Source organism: Moschus berezovskii, chromosome 14 (genome assembly GCF_049115385.1).
Source record: "Moschus berezovskii isolate FMDL1 chromosome 14, NW_MosBer_1.0, whole genome shotgun sequence".
In the NCBI taxonomy this organism is placed as follows: Eukaryota; Metazoa; Chordata; class Mammalia; order Artiodactyla; family Moschidae; genus Moschus; species Moschus berezovskii.
Window position 1 is genome coordinate 60,670,585 of NC_142473.1, and position 23,128 is coordinate 60,693,712.

General features: G+C 38.9%; 1 protein-coding gene across 1 annotated transcript in view; it reads left to right on the forward strand.

Moving 5' to 3' along the window:
- Positions 1-23,128, forward strand: part of ACER3 (alkaline ceramidase 3) — a 151,779-nt gene that overhangs the window by 62,138 nt on the left and 66,513 nt on the right. The window contains exons 3-4 of the mRNA XM_055423741.2: positions 2,814-2,866; positions 21,460-21,512. Coding sequence (XP_055279716.2) covers positions 2,814-2,866; positions 21,460-21,512 — 106 coding nt within the window. The remainder of the gene's footprint in view (positions 1-2,813; positions 2,867-21,459; positions 21,513-23,128) is intronic.

Sequence of the window (23,128 nt, forward strand, 5' to 3'; positions counted from 1 at the left end):
AACTGTGTAGAGAGAAAATCTGGCATTGTTTTGATTGTGTTGAGTTTAAAATGCCTGTGAGACTTTAAATGAAGAGCTAAGTAGGCATTTAAATACATGGCATTGGAATTTTAGAGATAAGGTGTAGACATCATTGTTATAATTGGTATTTGAAGTCATGGGAACTGATGAGATCACCAAGAAGATGAATATATTGAGAGAAGAAAGCCCAAAGATGAACATAAATACCACAGGTTCATCACCAAAGGCAGAATCTGGCATCCTGACATGTTTTAATTGCCATATTTAAAATTTTTAAATGCTTTAATTTCCCACATTTGAAAATTCAGCACTAGAAAGAACTGTGCTATATAAGGCCATGGACAGCCATGCTGCTGCTGCTAAGAAGCTTCAGTCGTGTCTGACTCTGTGCGACCCCATAGATGGCAGCCCACCAGGCTCCCTCGTCCCTGGGATTCTCCAGGCAAGAACACTGGAGTGGGTTGCCATTTCCTGGAAGAACCATAAACGCATATTACTAAGTGAAAAGCCAGTCTGAAAAGGCTACTTACTGTATGATTCCAACTGTATCACAGTTTGGAAAAGATAGAACTGTAGACAGTAGAAAGATCAGTGGAGTAGAGGTCAGTAGAAAGATCTCTTGCCATGGACAGAGGAGCCTGGCGGACTATAGTCCATGGGGTTGCAAAGAGTCAGACATGACTGAGCGTGTACCCACACATGTGAATTGCATCTCAATAAAGCTAATACATTTTAGCAAAAATTGGTGGTTTGCTTTATAGTGGCAAAATATAAAATATTGTATGGAGAAAATATTGTATGTATGGTATTCTGTTATATTTCTTTGCACTCTAATGGAGTTTCGAAAGGGAATAAACTGTAGAGATTTTTTTAAAGATCAGGCTTTAATGTCTTATAATAAACAGTGACAAGAGAATATTTGGAAATGTTTGGATAAAAACAGCCCTTGAGTGACACATAGATTAAGTGGCCAGTCTGCCTTTCAGGATAAATAGTCATCCACCTCATTTTTTTTTACTTTATAGTATATTATATGACTTTAGCTCACAAGGTTTGGTTTTTTTCTCCTGCCATTAATTTATCTAATTTTCTGATTTCTCCTTTGAAAAAGGACAGCCACCATCCCACTTTCTCATTTCCTTAATAAGATGAGTTCAGTAACTCTCTACTTCTCTCATCTCATTTTGAACACTGAAAAAATGTGATAATATCGGTACTGATTTTGTTTTAAACAAGAGGAACAAAGGGTTTGAAATCTTTCTCTAATGGCTTTGTTCAAATGATTTGATAACATCCACATTTATTGTGTTTGTTGGGCTAAGTGGTATATCCTTGAGACAGAATCATCCTTGCTTTCTCTGGCTTCCTTCGTAAGTCCCGTCTTCTGTGCTCCTATGGTTGTGTGTGTGTGTTGCTCTCAGTCGTGTCCAACTCTTCCCAAGGACTGTACTCCTATGGTAGTGTGTGTATGCATGTGCATGCGTGCACGTGCGTGCACCACACTCTCAGTCATGTCCACTCCCATGGACTGTAGCTCCTCTGTCGGTGAAATTTTCCAGGCAAGAATACTGGAGCAGGTTGCCTTTTCTTTCTTCAGGGGATCTTCCCTACCCAGGGATCAAACCCATGTCTCCTGCATAGAGAGGTGGGTTCTTTACTAGCTGAACCACCAAGGAAGTTCACTCTATGCGTATCTTTTTTTTCCTCCCCATTTCTCCACATACTGGTATCTTCTGTGTATTGGCCTGTCTCTTCCATTAGTCTGTGTGCTTCATTAAGGCCAATGACTAGCTAGATCTTATCTTTGTACCTCAGCATCTGTAGTTGAATTTGGCAAATAGGAAGTACTCAATAAAGGCTTATTGAATTGAGCTTCATCACAGTAGAAGCTGTATTATCAGATGTGATCGGGAGTAATATTTATTCTGTTAATTTTTAAAGAGTCAAAGCTATAATTATTGAAAAATATACCCATCTTTAAGTTTTATTTTAATTGAAGCATAGTGGTATAATCTTTGACAATGATTTGATGCAGAGCATGGCCTTTGAATATAGTACCCTAATTATAGTTCTGATTAGTCTTTTTTGCATTGAAAAATAAACAAAATTTTAAACCTTAAAATGAAAACGATTTATTTAAAATAGAAGCACTTGGAAAGAACTTCAAGACATGAATACAGAGTTTTCCCCAATTTGTAACATATCTACAGATATCAAGAGCAATTTTTATTAACAACTCAATTTTATTAAGTCTGTTTTAAACATTTCTTGAAATATTTTAAATAGTTTTTACAGAAACAGTAGCTGTCTTTTTGCAGTCATATTTCTGTTAACTAAATGCAGTGGCATTAACAAGTTTGGGAACAAACAAACATAACTGATTGGTTCTTAGTAAGCATATACTTCAACTATTTGGATTAGAAATGCAAAGAATTACTGAAGAGTAGCTAACCAGCTCTGAGCATTAAAACTTACCCCTAGCATCCATAATACATTTCATGCAAAAAAAATGGAGAATATTGATTCATCTAGGAAATCACTTACTGGAGGGAATTTATGAGAACTGAACTGAACTGAACTGATGGTTTGTTTGTTTTTTTTCTGTCCCAAAATTTCATCAATTATAGATAGAGCTTAGGCAGGGTCTGGTATATCTTGACATAGGATTTCATAAGTTTGTTCTTAAAACTCAGTGCTTTAAAATGTCTTATTGTTTTTTCAAGTCACTCTGGCCCCCCACAAAGAATTTCATGCTAATTGTTTTTTTTTTTATTTGTTTGTTTTAATTTCAGTGGTAGGAATGGGATCCTGGTGCTTCCACATGACTCTGAAATATGAAATGCAGGTCAGTAATGACAAAATTTACTAAATGCTTATTTCTCTTAATCCAGAGACACTTCACATTTGAGGAAAGAGCGAATTACTAGATGGTGATGTTGAGACAAGAGAAAAAAGATGAGATCTGTAATCCCTGGAGTTTCTACTTCAGGCCAAAGGATCCAGGTTGAATAAATGAAGTAAAGAGGCAAGCAAAGAAGTGGTCCAGAGAGAAACTAAGCAAGAGCAGTATGAGTTTTTGACCACCTCTGTTAAGGCATGTGCGGTTTTAGAGCAGGATTAGAAAGTAAAATGCCATACAGACATCCTGGTAAGATAAAATCAGTTCACCAAAACAATGTGTTCTTATTCTTAGCTGCCTATATTTCCTTATGTCTCTTTTATGGCATCCAGTTGAATGGTCTGGTTCCTTTAACTATCAGGGTTTTAGAGCTATGCTAGGATTTATATTTACTGGCCTTGCTCCAAGGGGGCCATATAGGTTGTCCTGAATCTTTTAACCTCTTTGTTCCCCATTGCTAACCCAGAAGCTCCTAGAATAACACCATCCGATAGAAATATAATGTTGAGGTTCGTGTTGAGGTTTGACAGAAAACAAAAAAATTCTGTAAAGCAATTATTGTTCAATTAAAAAATAAATTTGAAAAAAAATATAATGTGAACTACTTGTATAATTTCCAGTAGTCTCCAGTAGTCAAATTTTAAAAGGCCACATTAAAAAGAAATAGGTGTAATTAATTTTAATATATTTTAACTCAGTATATACAAAATATTGCTATTATTTCAACATGTAATATAAAAATCTATTAATGAAATGTCTCACAGCCTAAAATTGGGTATATATTTAACACTTGCAGTGTATTTCAGTTCAGATTACTCCAAATACTTAATAACCACATACGCCTAGTGCCTACTGTATTGGATAGCGCTAATCTGGAAGGATCTGTTTATATAACAGTCTATGGATTATTAATTACAGCTATATTAAAATATAAGAGTGACATTCTATACAGGTGGCCTGTAATCTTCAAAAGTATCCATGATCATAAAATGAAATGACCAAGGAACTGATCAAGATTGAAGGAGACTAAAAAGACGTGAGAAAGTAAATACACTGTATAATTCTGGACTGGATCCTGTGAATGTATATGTGTGTGCATGTATGTGTGTGTGTGCGTGCTCTTATACTTATGATATTATTGGGACACTTAGAAAAACTTAATGGGGTCTGAGGATTATGTAGTAGTAAGTAATCTATGTTAATTTCTTGATTTTGTTGGTGGTATTGTGGATATGTAGGTGTATATCTTTTTTTACAGATGTAATTCACATATCATAAAATATGCCCTTTTAAAGCATACAAGGTGTTTTAAGTATACTCACAGAGTTGTAGAACCATCACTACTCTAGTTCCAGACTACTTTCATCACCTCAAAGAGAAATCTCATTTCTATTAGCAGTCATTCCCCATTAATTCCTCCACCTAGCCCTTGACAACCACTGATCGCCTCTCTCTCCATGGATTTGCCTATTCTGTACATTTTGTAGCAAATGGATCAAACAATATGTGGCCTTTTGTGTCTGAGTTTTCACTTAGGCCAAAATATTCCATTGTTCAGATATGGCACATTTTGTTTATCACTTTATTAATTAGTGGATATTTGGGTTTTTTGTGAGTTTTTGGTTTTTGTACATAATGCTGCTATCAGCATTCCTATACAAGTTTTTGTGTGGATGTATGTTTTTAGTTCTCTTAGGCATATACTTGGGAGTGGAATTTCTGGGTCACATGGTAGGTAACTCTATATTTAACCTTTTGAGGAGCTGCTAGACTGTTTTTCTAAGTGACCGTACCATTATACATTCCTGCTGGCAATTTTCCGTATTCTTGCCAGTACTTGTTATTGTCTGTCCTTTTAATTAGAGCCATCTTAGTGGGTGTGAAGTAGTATCTCATTGTGGTTTTGTTTTGCATTTCCCTAATAATAAATGAGCACTTCCCTGGTGGATTAGTGGTAAATAATCTGCCTACCAAGCAGGAGATGCAGGTTCAGTTCAGTCACTGGGTCAGGAAGATCTGCTGGAGAAGAAAATCGCACCCTGTTCCAATATTCTTGCTTGGGAAATCCCATGAACAGAGGAGCCTGGGTGGGCTACAGTCCATGGGATCACAAAAGAGTTGTACATGACTAAATAACTAAACAACAACAACAGTAATAAATGATGTTGAGCATTTTTTCATGTGTATATTGACCATTCATGTATCTTCTTAGGAAACATTTCTGTTCACGTCCTTTTGCCTATTTTCAAATTGGATTACTTGCATTTTGTCATTATTAAATGGTAAGAGTGCTATATATATTCTAGATATTAGACCCTTATAAAATACATGGTTTTATAACATTTTCTTTCATTTATGAGTTGTTTTTTCATTTTGTTAATATGAAAAAACAGCATCCTTTTTATTTTATCTATTTTATCTATTCATTTTATCTATTTTTAGATAAGTTCATTTTATCTAGTTTTTCTTTTGGTTGCTTTTGCTTTTATATCTAAGGAACCATTGCCTAATCCAAGGTCATGAAAACTTAAACCTATATCTTATTCTAAGAGCTTTGTAGTTGTAGCTCTTACATTTAGGTCTTTGGTCCGTTTTTAGTTAATTTTTGTATGTGGTGTGAGGTGCTTGTCTAACTTTATTCTTCTTCATATGGATACCCTGTTGTCTCAGGTCGTTTGTTGAAAAGACAGTTCTTTCCCCACTGAATTGTCGTGGCACCCCTGTCGAAATCAATCAGTTATAAATTTATGAGTTTATTTCTTGACTCTTTATTCAACTCTTGGTTCAATTCCACTGACCTATATGTATCTTGATTCAGGTAGATTTGTAGTAAATTTTGAAATTGGGAGCTGTGAGTCCTCCAAATTTATTCTTCTTTTTAAAAATTGTTTAATCTATTTTGGGTCCCTGGCATTTATCAATTTCTGCAAAGTTAGTTGGGATTTTGAAAGTCAGTCAGTCAGTTCAGTCGCTTAGTCATGTCTGACTCTGAAACCCCATGGACTGCAGCATGCCAGGCCTCCCTGTCTATCACCAACTCCTGGAATTTACTCAAACTCGTGTCCATTGACTTGGTGATGCCATCCAGCCATCCCATCTTGTGTTGTCCCCTTTTCCTGTTGTCCTCAATCTTTCCCAGCATCAGGGTCTTTTTCAATGAGTCGGTTCTTCGCATCAGGTTGCCAAAGTATTGGAGTTTCAGCTTCAGCATCAGTCCTTCCAATGAATATTCAGGACTGACTTCCTTTAGGATGGACTGGTTGGATCTCCTTGCAGTCCAGGGGACTCTCAAGAGTCTTCTCCAACACCACAGTTCAAAAGCATCAATTCTTTGGTGATCAGCTTTCTTCATAGTCCAACTCTCACATCCATACACGGCCACTGGAAAAACCATAGCCTTGACTAGACGGACCTTTGTTGGCAAAGTAATGTCTCTGCTTTTTAATATGCTGTCTAGGTTGGTCATAGCTTTTCTTCCAAGGAGCAAGCGTCTTTTAATTTCATGGCTGCAGTCACCATCTGCAGTGATTTTGGAAATCCCCAAAATAAAATCTGTCACTGTTTCCATTATTCCCCATCTATTTCCCATGAAGTGATGGAACTGGATGCCATCATCTTAGTTTTCTTAATGTTGAATTTTAAGCCAACTTTTTCACTCTCCTTTTTCACTTTCATCTAGAGGCTCTTTAGTTCTTCTTCGCTGTCTCCAGTGGATGGGTCGGCGATGGCCTGCTGCTTTGTTGGGGGCACTGAGTGTAGCAGTATGGCATGGGACCTTTTGAAGGAGGTCGCTATTATCTTCTTTACCTCCACCATAGTTTGGCCCCAGGTAAATAACAGGGAAGGAGCACAGCCCCACCCATCAACAGAAAATTGGATTAAAGATTTACTGAGCATGGGGGCCATCAGAACATGAGCTAATATCCCCCTCAATCAGTCTCTCCCATCAGGAAGCTTTCATAAGCCTCTTATCCTTCTCCATCAGAGGGCAGACAGACTGAAAACCACAATCACAGAAAACTAACCAATCTGAACATGTCTAATTAGCCTTGGGCTTCCCTGGTGGCTCAGAGGTTAAAGCGTCTGCCTCCAATGCGGGAGACCCGGGTTCGATCCCTGGGTCGGGAAGATCCCCTGGAGAAGGAAACGGTAACCCACTCCAGTATTCTTGCCTGGAGAATCCCATGGACGGAGAAGCCTGGTAGGCTACAGTCCATGGGGTCGCAAAGAGTCGGACACGACTGAGCGACGGAACGGAACGGAATTCAGTGAAACTATGCACCATGCCATGTAGGGCCACCCAAGATGGACGGGTCATGGTGGAGAGTTCTGACAAAACGTGGTCCACTGGAGAAGGGAATGGCAAACCACTTCAATATTCTTGCCTTGAGAACCCCATGAACAGTATGAAAAGGGATTTTGAAAGAGATTACATTAAATCCATACTTTGGAAAGTATTGCCATCTTTCTATTAGGGCTTCCAATATTTGAACACAGGATATCTTCTTACTTATTTAAGTCTTTTAAATTTCTTTCAATGATGTTTTATAGTTTATGTGCAAGTCTTGACTTCTTTTGTATAGGTATTATATTCTTTTTGATGCTATAAATGAAATTGTTTTCTTAATTTCATTTTCTTATTTCTCATGCCTATTGTATAGAAATAACAATGATTTTTGCATATTGCTTCTATTCCTGCAGCCTTCTTGAACTTGTTTTTACCTCTTACAGTTTTATGTGTATATGTATATGGATTCGTTAGGGTTTTTTGTCTGTATAAGATCATGTCATATGTAAATAGAGATAGTTTTACCTCTTCTTTAGCAATTAAATGCCTTTCACTTATTTTTCTTGCCTAACTGCCCTGATTAGAACTTCTTGCACAGTGTTTTATTTTTAATTGAAATATAGTTAATTTACATTATTATATTAGTTTTTAATGTACAACTTAATGATTCCATCTTTTTACAGATTATATTCCATTATAAATTACTACAAGATAATGGCTGTGGTATGCTGTGTATCTTTGTTGCTTATCTGTTTTTTATGTAGTAGTTTGTATCTGTTAATTCCACACTCTAATTGTCCTTCCCCTCTTCTCTTTGGTAACCACAGGTTTGTTTTCTGTATTTGTGAATATGTTTCTGTTTTGTGTATGTATTCATTTGTATCCTAGACATTGTTGAATAGAAGTGGAGAGAACAGACATCTTGTTTTCTTCCTAATCTTAAGAAGAAAGCTTTCAGGTTTTCACCATTAATTATAATATTAACTTTATTAGGCTGACGAAGTTCCCTTCTATTCCTAGTTTGAGTGTTTTTATCAAGAAAAAGTGTTGGAATTTTCAGATTTTTTTCTATATCTCTTGAAATGATAATGTGGTTTTTCTTCTTTATTATATTAGTATGGTCTAGTATGTTGATTTATTTTCACATATCAAACCAACGTTGCATTCCTGTGCTAAACTCCATTTAATCAAGGCATATAATCTTAGGAAACATGCACTAAACTAATTTGGAGTTATGGAACCTCATGTCACTGGCTGACTCAAATGGTTCAGGGAGAGGAAAATTATTTTTATTGTACTTTAACAGAAAAACAATGGACATGTACTTTGACCCAATAATTGCACTCCTAGGATTGCTTCCTAAGAAAGTAATCAGAGATAGAGAAACGATGTTTCACAAAGATATTTATCACAGCATCCCATGTGATAAAGAATTTTAAATGATCTAAATGTTTAACAGTAGGAAGATTTTTTGGAATTCCCTGGCGGCCCAGTGGCTATAGGGCTCAGCACTTTCACTGCTGACACCTGGGTTAATCCCTGGTTGGGGAACTAAGACCCCACAGGCTGTGAGACGTGGCCAAACAAAAAGAAAACAATAATTTAACAGTTGCTAAATATGCTGTGATATACCTAAACTGAAGTAATATTTTTGAAGACTGTTTACATGGGAAAATATTATAAAGATGTAAAACTTTGTGTAATATGATATCAATTTTATAAATAATAATGAAAAGACTGGGAGGAAGTACATTTTGCCTCTCTTCTTTCCCCTATTTACAAAGTTTGTAATCTTTGGCCCGCAATTATAATATTTCTCACCCAGCCACATAGATATCCTTAAAGCCCTTACCTCTTGCTTTTAGAGTAATATTTAGCCCAGATCAAGCTCAATTACCTGCCTACTGTGTGCCTGAACTGAGTAGCTAAGTATTGCTAACAGAAGTCACATCCCTTTGTTGAGTGGCCTCGCTCTTAAATTATTAAACAGAAATTGCAAATAAGCACTGAATGCCACAAAGCAGTACAATTACATTTCCCTCATAATTTCACTTCCCAGAACCATTATTTCACACCTGTTTATTTTTTTAGATTTCTTTTTACATCTCTTTTGGCCTCATACCCTGTGCTCCTTGCTAATATCTTCAGTATTTCATTGAGAATATAGACAGAATCAGTCAAGAATTCCCTATCCATCATCACTTTCTTCCTCCTATTACTATGGAAGAACTATACGAAACCTGTCAAAGGCCAGTGTTACCTTTCTGCGGCTCTGAATTTATCCCTTCCCACTCAAAGACTTCACTCCTGTAGTTCCATACCCCACTCCAGTCTCTTGCTCTGCCAGTCTCTAGAAAGTCACTACATTCAGTCACTGCCATCTGCATCAAACGTGCTCAAATAGTTCCTATGTTTTTAAAAATTACTCCTCCATTGACCTTGTGTAAAACTCAAGGTTTTAGCTACTGAGTCAATGTTCGGTTCCTTATCACGTCAAAACCACTTGATTTTCTCCTCTCTGTACTCAGGTCAGTTCAGTCGCTCAGTCATGTCCGACTCTTTGCGACCCCATGGACTGCAGCAAGCCAGGCTTTCCTGTCCGTCACCAACTCCTGGAGTTTACTCAAACTCACGTCCATCAAGTCAGTGATGCCATCTAACCGTCTCATCCTCTGTCATCCTCTTTTCCTCCTGCCTTCAAATTTTCCCATCATCAGGGTCTTTTTTTCTCTCTGCTCACCTCTATTTCCCTTCCATCCCAGTTAGGCATCGCTTCCCTTCACTTCACAGAAATTGCTGTTGCCAAAGTCAACAGTGACCTTCATCTTGCCAGATTCAATATACATTTCTATCACCTTATTTGACCTCTCAGTAGCATTCTATAGAGGAAGCGGTGATCAAAACCATCCCCAAGAAGAAGAAATGAAAAAGGGCAAAATGGTTGTCTGTGGAGGCCACCCAAATAGCTGAGAAAAGAGAAGAAGCTAAAGGCAAAGGAGAAAAGTAAAGATATACCCATCTGAGTGCAGAGTTCCAAAGAATAGCATGGAGAGATAAGAAAGCCTTCTTCAGTGATCAGTGCAAAGAAATAGAGGAAAACAATAGAATGGGAAAGCCTAGAGATCTCGTCGAGAAAACTAGAGATACCAAGGGAACATTTCATGCAAAGATGGGTACAATAAAGGACAGAAATGGTATGGACAGAAGCAGAAGATATTAAATAGAGGTGGTAAGAATACACAGAAGAACCATACAGAAAAATCTTCATGACCCAGATAACCACGATGGTATGATCAGTCACCTAGAGCCAGACATCCTGGAGTGTGAAGTCAAGTGGGCCTTAGGAATCATCACTGTGAACAAAGCCAGCGGAGGTGATGGAATTCCAGCTGAGCTATTTCAAATCCTAAAAGATTATGCTATGAAAGTGCTGCACTTAGCATGCCAGCAAATTTGGAAAACTCAGCAGTGGCCACAGGATTGGAAAAGGTCAGTTTTCATTCCAATCCCAAGGAAAGGCAATGCCAAAGAATGTTTAAACTACCACATTTGCACTCATCTCACATGCTAGCAAAGTATTGTTCAAAATTCTCCAAACTAGGCTTTAACAGTACGTGAACTGAGAACTTTCAGATGTTCAAGCTAGATTTAGAAAGGGTAGAGGAACCAGAGATCAAATTCCCAACATTCATTGGATCATCAAAAAAGCAAGAGAGTTCCTGAAAAATATCTACTTCTGTTTCATTGACTACACTAAAGCCTTTGATTGTATGGATCACAACAAACTGGAAAATTCTTCAAGAGATGGGAATACCAGACCACCTTACCTGCCTCCTGAGAAATCTGTATGCAGGTCAAGAAGCAACAGTTAGAACCGGACGTGGAATAACGGACTGGTTCCAAATTGAGAAAGTAGTACATCAAGGCTGTATATTGTCACCCTGGTTATTTAACTTATATGTAGAGTACATCATGTGAAGTGCCAGGCTGGATGAAACACAAGCTGGAATCAAGATTGCAGGGGGAAATATCAATAACCTCAGATATGCAGATGACACCACCCTTATGACAGAAAGAAAAGAGGAACTAAGAGCCTCTTGATGAGAGTGAAAGAGCAGAGTGAAAAAGTTGGCTTAAAGCTTAACATTTAAAAAACACAGATCATGCCATCCCGTCCCATCACTTCATGGCAAATAGATGGGGAAACAATGGAAACAGTGACAGATATTCTTTTTTTGGTCTCCAAAATCACTGCAGATGGTGACTGCAGCCATGAAATTAAAAGACACTTGCTCCTTGATAGAAAAGCTATGACATTCCTAGACAGCATACAAAATGGCAGAGACATTACTTTGCCAACAGAGGTCCGTCTAGTCAAAGCTATGGTTTTTCCAGTAGTCATGTGTGGATGTGAGAGCTGGACTGTAAAGAAAGCTGAGTGCTGAAGAATTGATCCTTTTGAACTGTGTGGAGAAGACTCTTGAGCATCCCTTGGACAGCAAGGAGATCAAACCAGTTAATCCTAAAGGAAATCATTGGAAGGACTGATGCTGAAGCTCTAATACTTTGGCCACCTCATGGGAAGAACTGGCTCATTGGAAAAGACCCTGATGCTGGGAAAAATTGAAGGTAGGAGGAGAAGGGGGCGACAGAGGATGAGATGGTTGGATGGTATCACTGAGTCAATGGACATGAATTTGAGCAAGCTCTGGGAGTTGGTGATGGACAGGGAAGCCTGGTGTGCTGCATTCCATGGTATTGCAGAGTCAGATACTACTGAGCGACTGAACTGAACTGAACTGAGCATTGTATACAGTGTTTACTTTTTCTTCATGAAACAGTTATCTTGACTTCCTGGTTTTCCTTGTCTTATGGAAAACGAAATTCCCCTAGCTTTCTTCCTTACTTTACTGGCCACTCTTTTGCCCTGAGCCACCTTCTCTCTGGGCTTTCCTGGTGTCTCAGTATTAAAGAATCTGCCTACTAATGCAGGAGACATGGGTTTGATCCTTGGTCTGGAAAGATCCCCAGGAGAAGGAAATAGCAACCCAGTCCAGCATTCTTGCCTGGTAAATCCCATGGACAGAGCAGCCTGGCATGCTGCAGTCTGTGGGGTCGCAAAGAGTTGGACATCACTCAGCAACTGAACAGCAGCAATCTTCTCTGTATTCCCTCCTAGGTGATCTTATATAATCTCATAACTTTGAATGTGATCTATACACTGATGATTCAAAACATCTCTATTCAGTTCTGATCTCACCTCTTACCTATAGATTTGTGTATCCAAGCATGTTTGACATATCATAGACATCTCAACCTTTAACATGAGCAATACATAATTCTTTATTTCTTTTCCCATAAATGTTCGTCCCTGGTGTTCCCTTGTGATGCTCTCACCCACCCATTTGCTGAATGGAAATGGGAATGGAAACATCCAAAAATCAGTCATCCCTGATTTCTTTTTCTCATCCCTCATATTTAATTTGTCCTTCTGATTTTATTTTTAAAGTGTACCTAGATATATACTTACTCTCCCTGTTTTTACTGCTTCTACCTTAGTTTAAGAAATCATCATCCTATTTAGTTAATCACACAAGTGAATGATAAAAGGGTTATATTGAAATATTAAATTATAGAAACTCCTGGTCAATGGGTTTACAGGCAGCTATATTTCTCTCTGTATTTCTGCATTTAGCAAATTTTCTGTAATAAATATGAAGTACTTTTGTGATAAGAAAAATTCATGTTTATGTTTGTTTTAAAGAAGAGACTTTAAAGACTCCAGAGGTGCTTTGGTGGAATAATAATACAAACCAGTCAGAATACCTTTCATCCTAAAGCAGACTGCCTCCTAATGTTAGAGATGTTTAACTCAGCATTGAATTTTATTTACGTGGTAAGATTATCATATTTTCCAAAGATGTTCACACCCACGTATCCCATCCCACCTGCTTTTCTTACAAGGTAAGATGGACTCTCCTCAAGAGATGGAATCTTTGTTGCCCTTGAATACTGGGCAGGACTGTGACTATAGCAGATTCAAAGCTGTGTGGCATCCAAGTTTGAATCACAGAAAGCAATACAGCGTCTGCCTAGTCTTCCTGTGATGCTTACTCTTAGAACCTAGCATCATATTGTAAAGAAGCCACTTGCAAGGGCCAAATATAGATGTCTTTGCTATACCTCACGTGAAATCCCCAGACTTAAGCCAGCATCAACTGCCAGAAATTTGAATGAGCTACTCTTTGGATGATTCCAGCTCCCAGCCTTTCGCCTATCCTAGCTCACACTGAGTGAAGTAGAGATGGACTGTCCTCTCTCAACTCTGCTTTAAATGCATATGAATGAGCAAAGTAAATACTGCTATTTTAAGCTGCTGAGTTTTGAGGTGGTTTTTTAATACAGTGACACATGACCAGAACAATTTAAAAACTTTTAGTCTAAATCTTTGCATGCAGTATTCTCTGACATTCCCTTAACATATGTTTTCTAAGACTTAGATAAATTATAAAATTTCAAGGATCATTCCTGCTGTCTATTGTTCCTAAAATGTTTACCCTGGAAGTTAGTGTGTGTGTGTCTTCCACACATGAGGAAACAACTGGGTCAGTGTGCTTAGACAGGATATCAGACAGGACTGGGTATCTGAGTTGGGAGGGTGATGTATAGGCTCCCCAGCTGTGACCTGGCTATGTATTCAAATGAGAGACCCCAGAATGGTGAAAGAACTAAAAATCTAGTCATGATGCCTGAGGAAGGAACTGGGAATGTTTAGCCTGAAGAAGAGAAGATATTCTCAGTTACCCCCTCTCAGCTGTATGCACCAGGCTTTCTTTTTGCATTTGTTTATGTGGCCTCTTTCTTGTGGACTATTCCAGTTTGTCTTTTAAACTCTCAGGCAAAGTGGTAGCTCCTCTAGGAAGCCTTCCATGGCCCCAGGGTGAGATCTGTACCCCTTATGTGTTCTTTCATAACACGCTTCATGCATCTGTATTACTACCCTTATCCTTGTTATTTTATTTATATTTATGTGTCTGACTTCTGTATCAGAATGTGAGTTACCGAGGACCAAGGACTGTCTAGTTGACCTTGGTATACTTATCCCTTGGGTCTTGCATGTACCACAACATAAATGTTTTACAAATCAGTATTTAAGGTTGACACAAGGAGGATCAGGTTTATTCTGTGTGGTTCTAGCGGGGTTAAAGATTGAGCCATCTTGCTCAACACAGGGAAAAATTTTCTTAGCCAGTAGATAGTTAGGGCTAACTTAGAAGATCTTGAGTCCTCTGTCTTTAGAGGTTCTCAAGCATAGGCTGGACAGACATTTTCATTAGTTAAAAAAATTTTTTTTGATACCTCGCTAACAGGTATGCACAGGTAAAGATTATTTATAATCCTTCTTTCAAGAAATCTGTGTTCTAGGATTGAAGATAATATGCTAGTGAATGCAATGATGGAGGTATATACTACAGGGTGCTATAGAAAGTGATTGTTAGGGCGGGGAGGTCAAAAAAGGGATTTCATACAAATTCAGACACTTGTTTGAGTTAAATTGTCAAAGATGAATAGGAATTTGCCAGGCCAACTGGAACCCACAATTGTAAGTAGGTTTGGCCTCTCGGAGCGCTGAAAGCAGTACTGATACATTATGGTTGTAGTCGTGCAGTGGGAAGATGGATATGGTGATGATGGTGACAGCGCTACCAGTAGTAACAGCTAGCATTTGTTATACTATTGAGTACCTGCTCAGAGCAGGCATTGAACTAAATGGAAGAAGTGGTTTAGGGAACTAACCACAAGCCCGTCAAAGCGTCATGGACTTTATCCTCTGTGAGCCACTATTTTAACCTACATTTTGAGCACAGGTGGGACACACTTTGATTTGCTGGTAAACTTAGTTGGCAAGATTGTAACAAGATAACATCACATTTGGATGGACAAGATGGCCTTTGATGCTGAGATCTTTGGCACTATGTTTTTGTCATTATTATCATGCTGTTTTATCAACGTCATGGACAAATTTTACATATGCCTTATTTCATTTGCTCTTTTTCTACACTGTTGTGATTTTATGTGCTTGCCTAACTGAGCAGAAATGAAATATTACCCATTTTACCCATGATTCAGGAGGAAGGAGGAGTCATCAATATTGAAGGATTTGTTTAAATAACTTCTCCATTTTCTTAATGTAAACATAAAATGATCTTAATAAATATTCACTGCAAGTTCTCCCTGTCTTGTCTCCTTCCAGGATAAATTTGGCTCCACAGTGTTAGGCTGTTATTTTTTACGCACAATTGCTGCTGCTGCTGCTGCTAAGTCACTTCAGTCATGTCCGACTCTGTGTGACCCCATAGATGGAAGCCCACCGGGCTCCCCCATCCCTGGGATTCTCCAGGCAAGAACACTGGAGTGGGTTGCCATTCCACTTAAGTAAAAAATGGCAGAGTTGCCACATATCTGCCTCTGCTGCTGCTGCTAAGTCGCTTCGGTCATGTTCGACTCTGTGCGACCCCATAGACGGCAGCCCACCAGGCTCCCCCGTCCCTGGGATTCTCCAGGCAAGAACACTGGAGTGGGTTGGTGGTCAGCAAACCATTTCACCAGCCTGAACTTAGTTTGTTGTAGCTATAGAGAAAGTGGAGGCCTGTTTTTATTCCTGCCACACTGAGCACAAGCAATTATTGACAGTTCTGGGTTAAGAATGCTTTAGAGCTTATTTTCTCTTATTTTCATTAGATTTTTTGTTCCTAGGTAGCTGCTACATGGGTTCCAGTTCTGATTCTACCATTTTACTGTCTATTTAAGCATAGTCATGCCACTTAATCTTTCTGAGCCTTAATTTTCTCATTTATCTAATGGGTCTAATAATACCTGTAGGAGTATTATGAGGATCAGTTGATGGGCATATGAAAGGACCATCATAGGATCTGTTAATTGTCTCAGTTCAGTTCAGTTCAGTTCAGTCGCTCAGTCGTGTCCGACTCTCCGTGACCCCATGAATCACAGCACGCCAGGCCTCCCTGTCCATCACCAACTCCTGGAGTACACTCAAACTCATGTCCACAGAGTCGGTGATGCCATCCAGCCATCTCATTCTCGGTCGTCCCCTTCTCCTCCCGCCCCCAACCTTTCCCAGCATCAGAGTCTTTTCCAGTGAGTCAGCTCGTCTCATGAGGTGGCCAAAGTATTGGAGTTTCAGCTTTAGCATCAGTCCCTCCAATGAACATCCAGGATTGATCTCCTTTAGAATGGACTGGTTGGATCTCCTTGCAGTATAAGGGACTCTCAAGAGTCTTCTCCAACACCACAGTTCAAAAGCATCGATTCTTCGGCGATCAGCTTTCTTCACAGTCCAGCTCTCACATCCATACATGACCACGGGAAAAACCATTGCCTTGACTAGACGGACCTTGGTTGGCAAAGTAATGTCTCTGCTTTTTAATATACTATCAAGGTTGGTCATAACCAACCAATTTATTAATTGTCTAATAAATGTTAATTTCCTTCCTTTTTCTTCAGTCAGTCAGAATGTTTGAACCACCATTACTGATCCATGGTTAGTGATTCATTCCTATAAGTAGTATTGGATTGTGTGTGCCCTTATGGAGGCTTTTACTGACTCCTTCCTCATGATCATTGTGTCACGTTTTGTGGCAGCCAGTCAACAGCAGTACATTTGGGAGTAGGATTAAGGACAGCATTATAGAGAAGGAGTGGAGATAATAGGTGTGGGCAGATGGCCTTCACATAAGGGGTGAAAAGTACCAACCAAAGGACAATTTAGAATCGTAGAACCTTAATATTAAAAGAGATTTTTAAAATTTAGTCCAAATTTGTAAATTTTAGAAATGGAAGAATAGCTCAAGAGAGGGAAAGTTATCTGACTAGAAGTTAGGGACAAGATTAGGGGCCCATATTTTGTTTTGTTTTGTTTCATTTTAGGACTTTATCTTGTGTTTATGATTATAGAAGCTTTAAGTTTTTAGGAGATTTCTCCCAGATTTTCTTTTCATCTATTCACTCGTTCAATTCATTCTTTTATGCTTTCACTAACTGATATATACAGTTACTGATAATCCTGGGGAGCATAAAAATTGAAGAAGTTTTTTCTTTGTATTCTTCTGCTATTTCTATGTATTCTGTACTGAGCATGTAATATGTTTGATGTTAGTGGAAAAATGCTAGTAAGAGAATATTCATGTATTTCAACTAAGTAAAAATAATTATATTTATCCTAGAAACTAAAACCAAAGAAAAATGTTTGTTCACTTATAACTTTGTTTATAATACAAAAATAAAAATAGCTTAAATGTTAGGTAGTAATGTAAGCAATATCAGACTTTATAATGTCAACAACAGATGTTCTGGTTATAAGTAAATACTACCCTCCTTTCTCCTTTGCTCCCTATCTCAGTGAATGAAACCACCTGACATCCAAAACCCAAACCAAAAACCGGTGATTCATTTCTAATTTCTCCTGCTTTTTTCACCTCTAGAAACTCTAAAACCTCTTGATTCAACTTCTGTATAATAACTCTTGAATGCATCTACCTCTGGCTCTCTCCATCTGCCTCTGCCTTAATGCATTATCTCCAACCCAGATTCCTGTAACTGGTTCCAAGTTGATGTCCCTGCCTCCCCTATCAGCCTTTTGTCACTGAAATAGAAATACTCTTATCTTTTTCCCTTCAGAGCATTCTCCACACATACCTGATCTGACACCACATATTTACTATTGTACTAGTCATCTCAGGCTGCCATTACAAAATACCATAGACTAGATGGCTTAAACAATAGATTTTTATCAGGGTATCAGCATGATCAGTGAGAGAGCTCTCTTCCTGGCTTGGAGTCAGCCACCTTCTTGCTACTTTTCTGGTGTCTCTTCTTAGAAGGGCAGTACTTCCATCAGGAGGGCCCTGCCCTCATGACCTCCTCTCACCCTGATTACTTCCCAAAAGACTCATCTCCAAATACCATCAGGTTGGGGGTTAGACCTTCAGCATATGAATTTGTGTTTGACACAAACATTCAGTTCATAACAACTTTATTATCTTCTGTATTCTTGATGCTCTGGCACATGAATATACAAGGGATAGCCAGTTCTTAGATATATCAAAACTACTCAGCCTGAACTGTGCCTCTTACATGCAAACTACCCAATTCAGAACCCATTCTCTAAACTACCTGTTACACTCCAGGAGGCAGTATTTCTCTGCCCTAATCATTTTAGTGCCAGGTACCTGATAGTGCCAGCCATGAAATCAAAAGACAATTGCTTCTTGGCAGGAAAGCAATGACAAACCTAGACTTTGTGTTGAAAAGCAGAGACATTACTCTGCTGAGAAAGGTCCATGTAGTCTTTACAGTGGTTGCATATGGTTGTGAGAGCTGGACTGTAAGGAAGGCAGAACGCCAAAGAATTGATGCCTTCCAGCTGGAGAAGACTCCTGAAAGTCCCTTGGACAGCAGGGAGATCAAACCAGTCAATCTTAAGGGAGATCAGCCCTGAATATTCGCTGGAAAGACTGATGCTGAAGCTGAAGCTCCAGTATTTTGGTTATCTGAGGCACATAGCCGACTCACTGGAAAAGTCCCTGATGCTGGGAAAGATTGAGGGCAGAAGGAGAAGAGGGCGTCAGAGGATGAGATGGCTGGATGGCATCACTGATATAATGAACATGAACTTGGGCAAACTCTGGGAGATGGTGAGGGACAGGGAGGCATGGTGTGCTGCAGTCCATGCGGTTGGAAAGAGTTGGACTAGCGACTGAACAGTAACAACAACAACCAGATAACTAGAGATAACACCTATATCCTAGAGCCCCTTGAAGTCACTCAAATTAGTCAATTCTAAACCTACTCACCTTCCCTTGCCTTGCATTTCTTAGGGAAACGGCTATAAAGGTTCTTGCCCATACTTTGCTCTTGCCCTTTCTGCCTCCTGACTGACCCTGGTGCTTTCCTGTGCTGCTCTGCATGGCAAGGCAGTTCTCTCTTGGGAACTGTGAATAGCAGACTATCTTTTCCTTCTTTTTCTTTTTTGAAGGGGGAAAGTTCCCCTTTAATTTTCACCTCCTGTTTTGTTTGTTTGCTTGTTTTTGACCTTGCCATATAAAGCTTGCAGAATCTTAGCTCCCCAACCAGGGAGCTAACTCAGGCCCCAGCACTGGTAGTGCAGAGTCCTAACCAGTGGACCACCAGGAAATTCCTTTTCAGTGGCAGTCATCTCCTGATCTATTGGCTTCACCATACCTGAATAATAATAAAATTTATATTACAAAGCATACTACCACAGTGCTGTGAACTTAGTTGTGTCCCCTTAAAAATCACATGTTGACTGTTTGCATATGATAGGATACTTGCATGGAAAACCCTAAAGCAGCATCAGAAAACTATCAGAGCTCATCGGTTAATCTGATAAAGTTGCAGGATACAGAATTAATATATAGAAATCTGTTGCGTTTCTGTGCACTAACAAAGAAATATCAGAAAGAGAAATTGAGATAATCCCATTTACTATCACATCAAAAAGAATTAAAATACCTAGGAATAAACCTACCTACGGAGGCAAAGCTTCCCTGGTGACTCAGCTGGTAAAGAATCTGCCTGCAATGCTGGAGACCTGGGTTTGATGCCTGGGTTGGGGAGATCCCCTGGAGAAGGGAACGGTTACCCACTCCAGTGTTCTGGCCTGGAGGACTCCATGGGCCATATAGTCCGTGGGGTCGCAAAGAGTCAGACATAACCGAGTGGCTCAGAGGTTAAAGCGTCTGCCTCCAATGCGGGAGACCCGGGTTCGATCCCTGGGTTGGGAAGATCCCTGGAGAAGGAAATGGCAACCCACTCCAGTACTGTTGCCTGGAGAATCCCATGGATAGAGGAGCCTGGTAGGCTACAGTCCACGGGGTCGCAAAGAGTCGGACACGACTGAGTGACTTCACTTCACTTCACTTCATTTCACTTCACAGAGGCAAAAGATCTGTACTCAAAAACTGTAAGACCATGATGAAAGAAACTGAGGATTACTCAAGCAGGTAGGAAGATATTCCATGTTCTTAGATTGGAGGAAACAGTATTGTTAAAATGACCATACTGCCCAAGGTGATCTATAGATTCAGTGCAATCCCTAACAATACAGTTTTCACAGACCTGGAACGAAAAGTTTAAAAATTTAAATGGAAATACAAAAGACCCATTTAGATGTTTAATGTAAAGTCAGTAGATCCTGGTTCAAAACTTTAAATAAAGGAATCTTCATAAAACTGGTGGTCGATTTACCTGCAGCTTGTCATTGTGTTATAAGTGTTTTTGAACATTTAAAGGTGACTCAAGTGAAAGGTTTTGGAGGCAACATAATATAAGTCCCTTCAAAATCTGGCTCTGTTACTTATTAGCATTGTGATCTTCGAAATGTTGCTTAAACTATCTAAGCCTCAGTGTTTTCATCTTGGGATGTAGATAATAGTTCCTACCTTAGGATTGTGCAGATTAAATGAGATAATGAATGTGAAACATTTAATCATAATACCTTGCACAAATGCTGTCATTTTCATTATTCCAATAATTTACTAGAATATATCACTTTGCATAAATTCTCTTCCTTCTCCCTAGGATGCCTTTCTGTGCCATCTCACTTCATTTCCTGCCAACACCTTTTCTGGCTTCTTTTGCTTTTTTTTCGGGAATATTTGCTGTGTATTTAATCACTTATTTTTCATGAGTGGCTGTTCAGTTGCTCAGTCACGTCTGACTCTTGCAACACCATGGACTGTAGCACGCCAGGCTTCCCTGTCCTTCACCATCTCCTGGAGCTTGCTCAAACTCATGTCCATTGAGTCAGTGATGCCATCCAACTATTTTATTTATCTTAGGTGCTATAGGATGAAGAAAAAAATGCAAAAGAATACTGATAGGACCTATCACCTATATATGGTAGACATCTTTCCTTGAGGGAGGCATGTTATCATAGTTTATGATGCTGAATGATCTAAGCTGAGCAGTGAGTCAGGCATCCTACTTAAATATATACATTAAGACAGATAGATGGCTAGATAAGTTCATTTGTTCAAAAACAACTATCTGAATATACACACTGAGAATAAATTAGATGATGATAAATATATGAGAATTAGTGAAATGTATTAGATAATAAGAGGTGACCATCTTAGTCATTCTGATGTTTTATTTTGGATTCGAATAATAGTTGCAGCTCTATTCAAGTCCTATCACCTGTTTCTTTTAGCTATTGGATGAACTCCCAATGATCTACAGCTGTTGTATATTTGTATACTGCATGTAAGTATTTACGTTTAAAATTCATTTACTTGATATATTTTAAAATTCATGTTTGCTTCATAGGGAATTAACATACATTATATTACTGGAAGATTAAAACAGTGTGAAGATTATAACTTCAGTGTAAAAGATTATAACTTCTGTGATTTTAATATAGAGTATAATCTTTTAGAAGTTATACTAACCATGTTTATGAATTTGTGTGATCTCAAATATATTATCCAAAATCCATAACATTTTTCTACTTTGTACCTTGAATTATGCAGGGCAGCAAGTCATCTCTAAATTTTCACAGTGGTACAAGATAAATGGATATTGTCCCAATTTTATCTAAGAATATAAGCAGAGCTTATGCTGAAGTGACTTGCTTAAGGTCATGCAGTTAATAACCTACAAGTTTAATAAACTTAACTTTTAAAGTATACCTTCTGTTCCCTAGTATTAATACTTGAAACTTGTCTGAACCTCTTATGTGATGGTTGTCTGATTCTTTTCAACCTTATCATCATTGCTAGCTCAAGAATATCTTCTTCTAAAGATATGTAAAAATAAAAAGAGTTTTCATATGTATACCTATGGCAGATTCATGTTGATGTTTGACAGAAAACAACAAAATCCTGTAAAGCAACTATGACCAACCTGCTGCTGCTGCTGCTGCTGCTAAGTCACTTCAGTCGTGTCCGACTCTGTGTGACCCCATAGACGGCAGCCCACCAGGCTCCCCCGTCCCTGGGATTCTCCAGGCAAGAACACTGGAGTGGGTTGCCATTTCCTTCTCCAATGTGTGAAAGTGAAAAGTGAAAGTAAAGTCGCTCAGTCGTGTCCGACCCTTAGCGACCCCACGGACTGCAGCCTACCAGGCTCCTCCATCCATGGGATTTTCTAGGCAATAGTACTGGAGTGGCTTGCCATTGCCTTCTCCGATGACCAACCTAGACAGCATATTAAAAAGCAGAGACATTACTTTGCTGACAAAGGTCTGTCTAGTCAAAGCTATGGTTTTTCCAGTGGTCATGTATGAATGTGAGAGCTGGACTATAAAGAAAGCTGAGCGCGAACTGATGCTTTTGAACTGTGGTATTGGAGAAGACTCTTGAGAGTCCCTTGGACTGGAAGGAGATCCAACCAGTCCATCCTAAAGGAAATCAGTCCTGAATATTCACTGGAAGGACTGATGCTGAAGCTGAAGCTCCAATACTTTGGCCACCTGATGCGAAGAAGTGACTCCTTGGAAAAGACCCTGATACTGGGAAAGATTGAAGGCAGGAGAAGAAGGGAACAACAAAGGATGAGATGGCTGGATGGGATCACTGATTTGATGGACATGAGTTTGAGCCAGCTCCGGGAGTTGGTGATGGACAGGGAAGTCTGGCATGTTGCAGTCCATGGGGTCACAAAGAGTCGGACACGACTGAGCGACTGAAATGAACTGAAAAAATAAGTAAATTTTTAAAAAATTAAAAATTGTTTGAAAAAATGTATTATTAAAAAGAACTCATCAGAAACTGTTTCTTTAAATGAGCAGAAGTAATAGGCTCTCTGGGCCTGTTGTCTCTGTTGCACATCTTCAACCTCTGCTATTGTAGCATAAAAGCAGCCACAGATAAACTATAAAC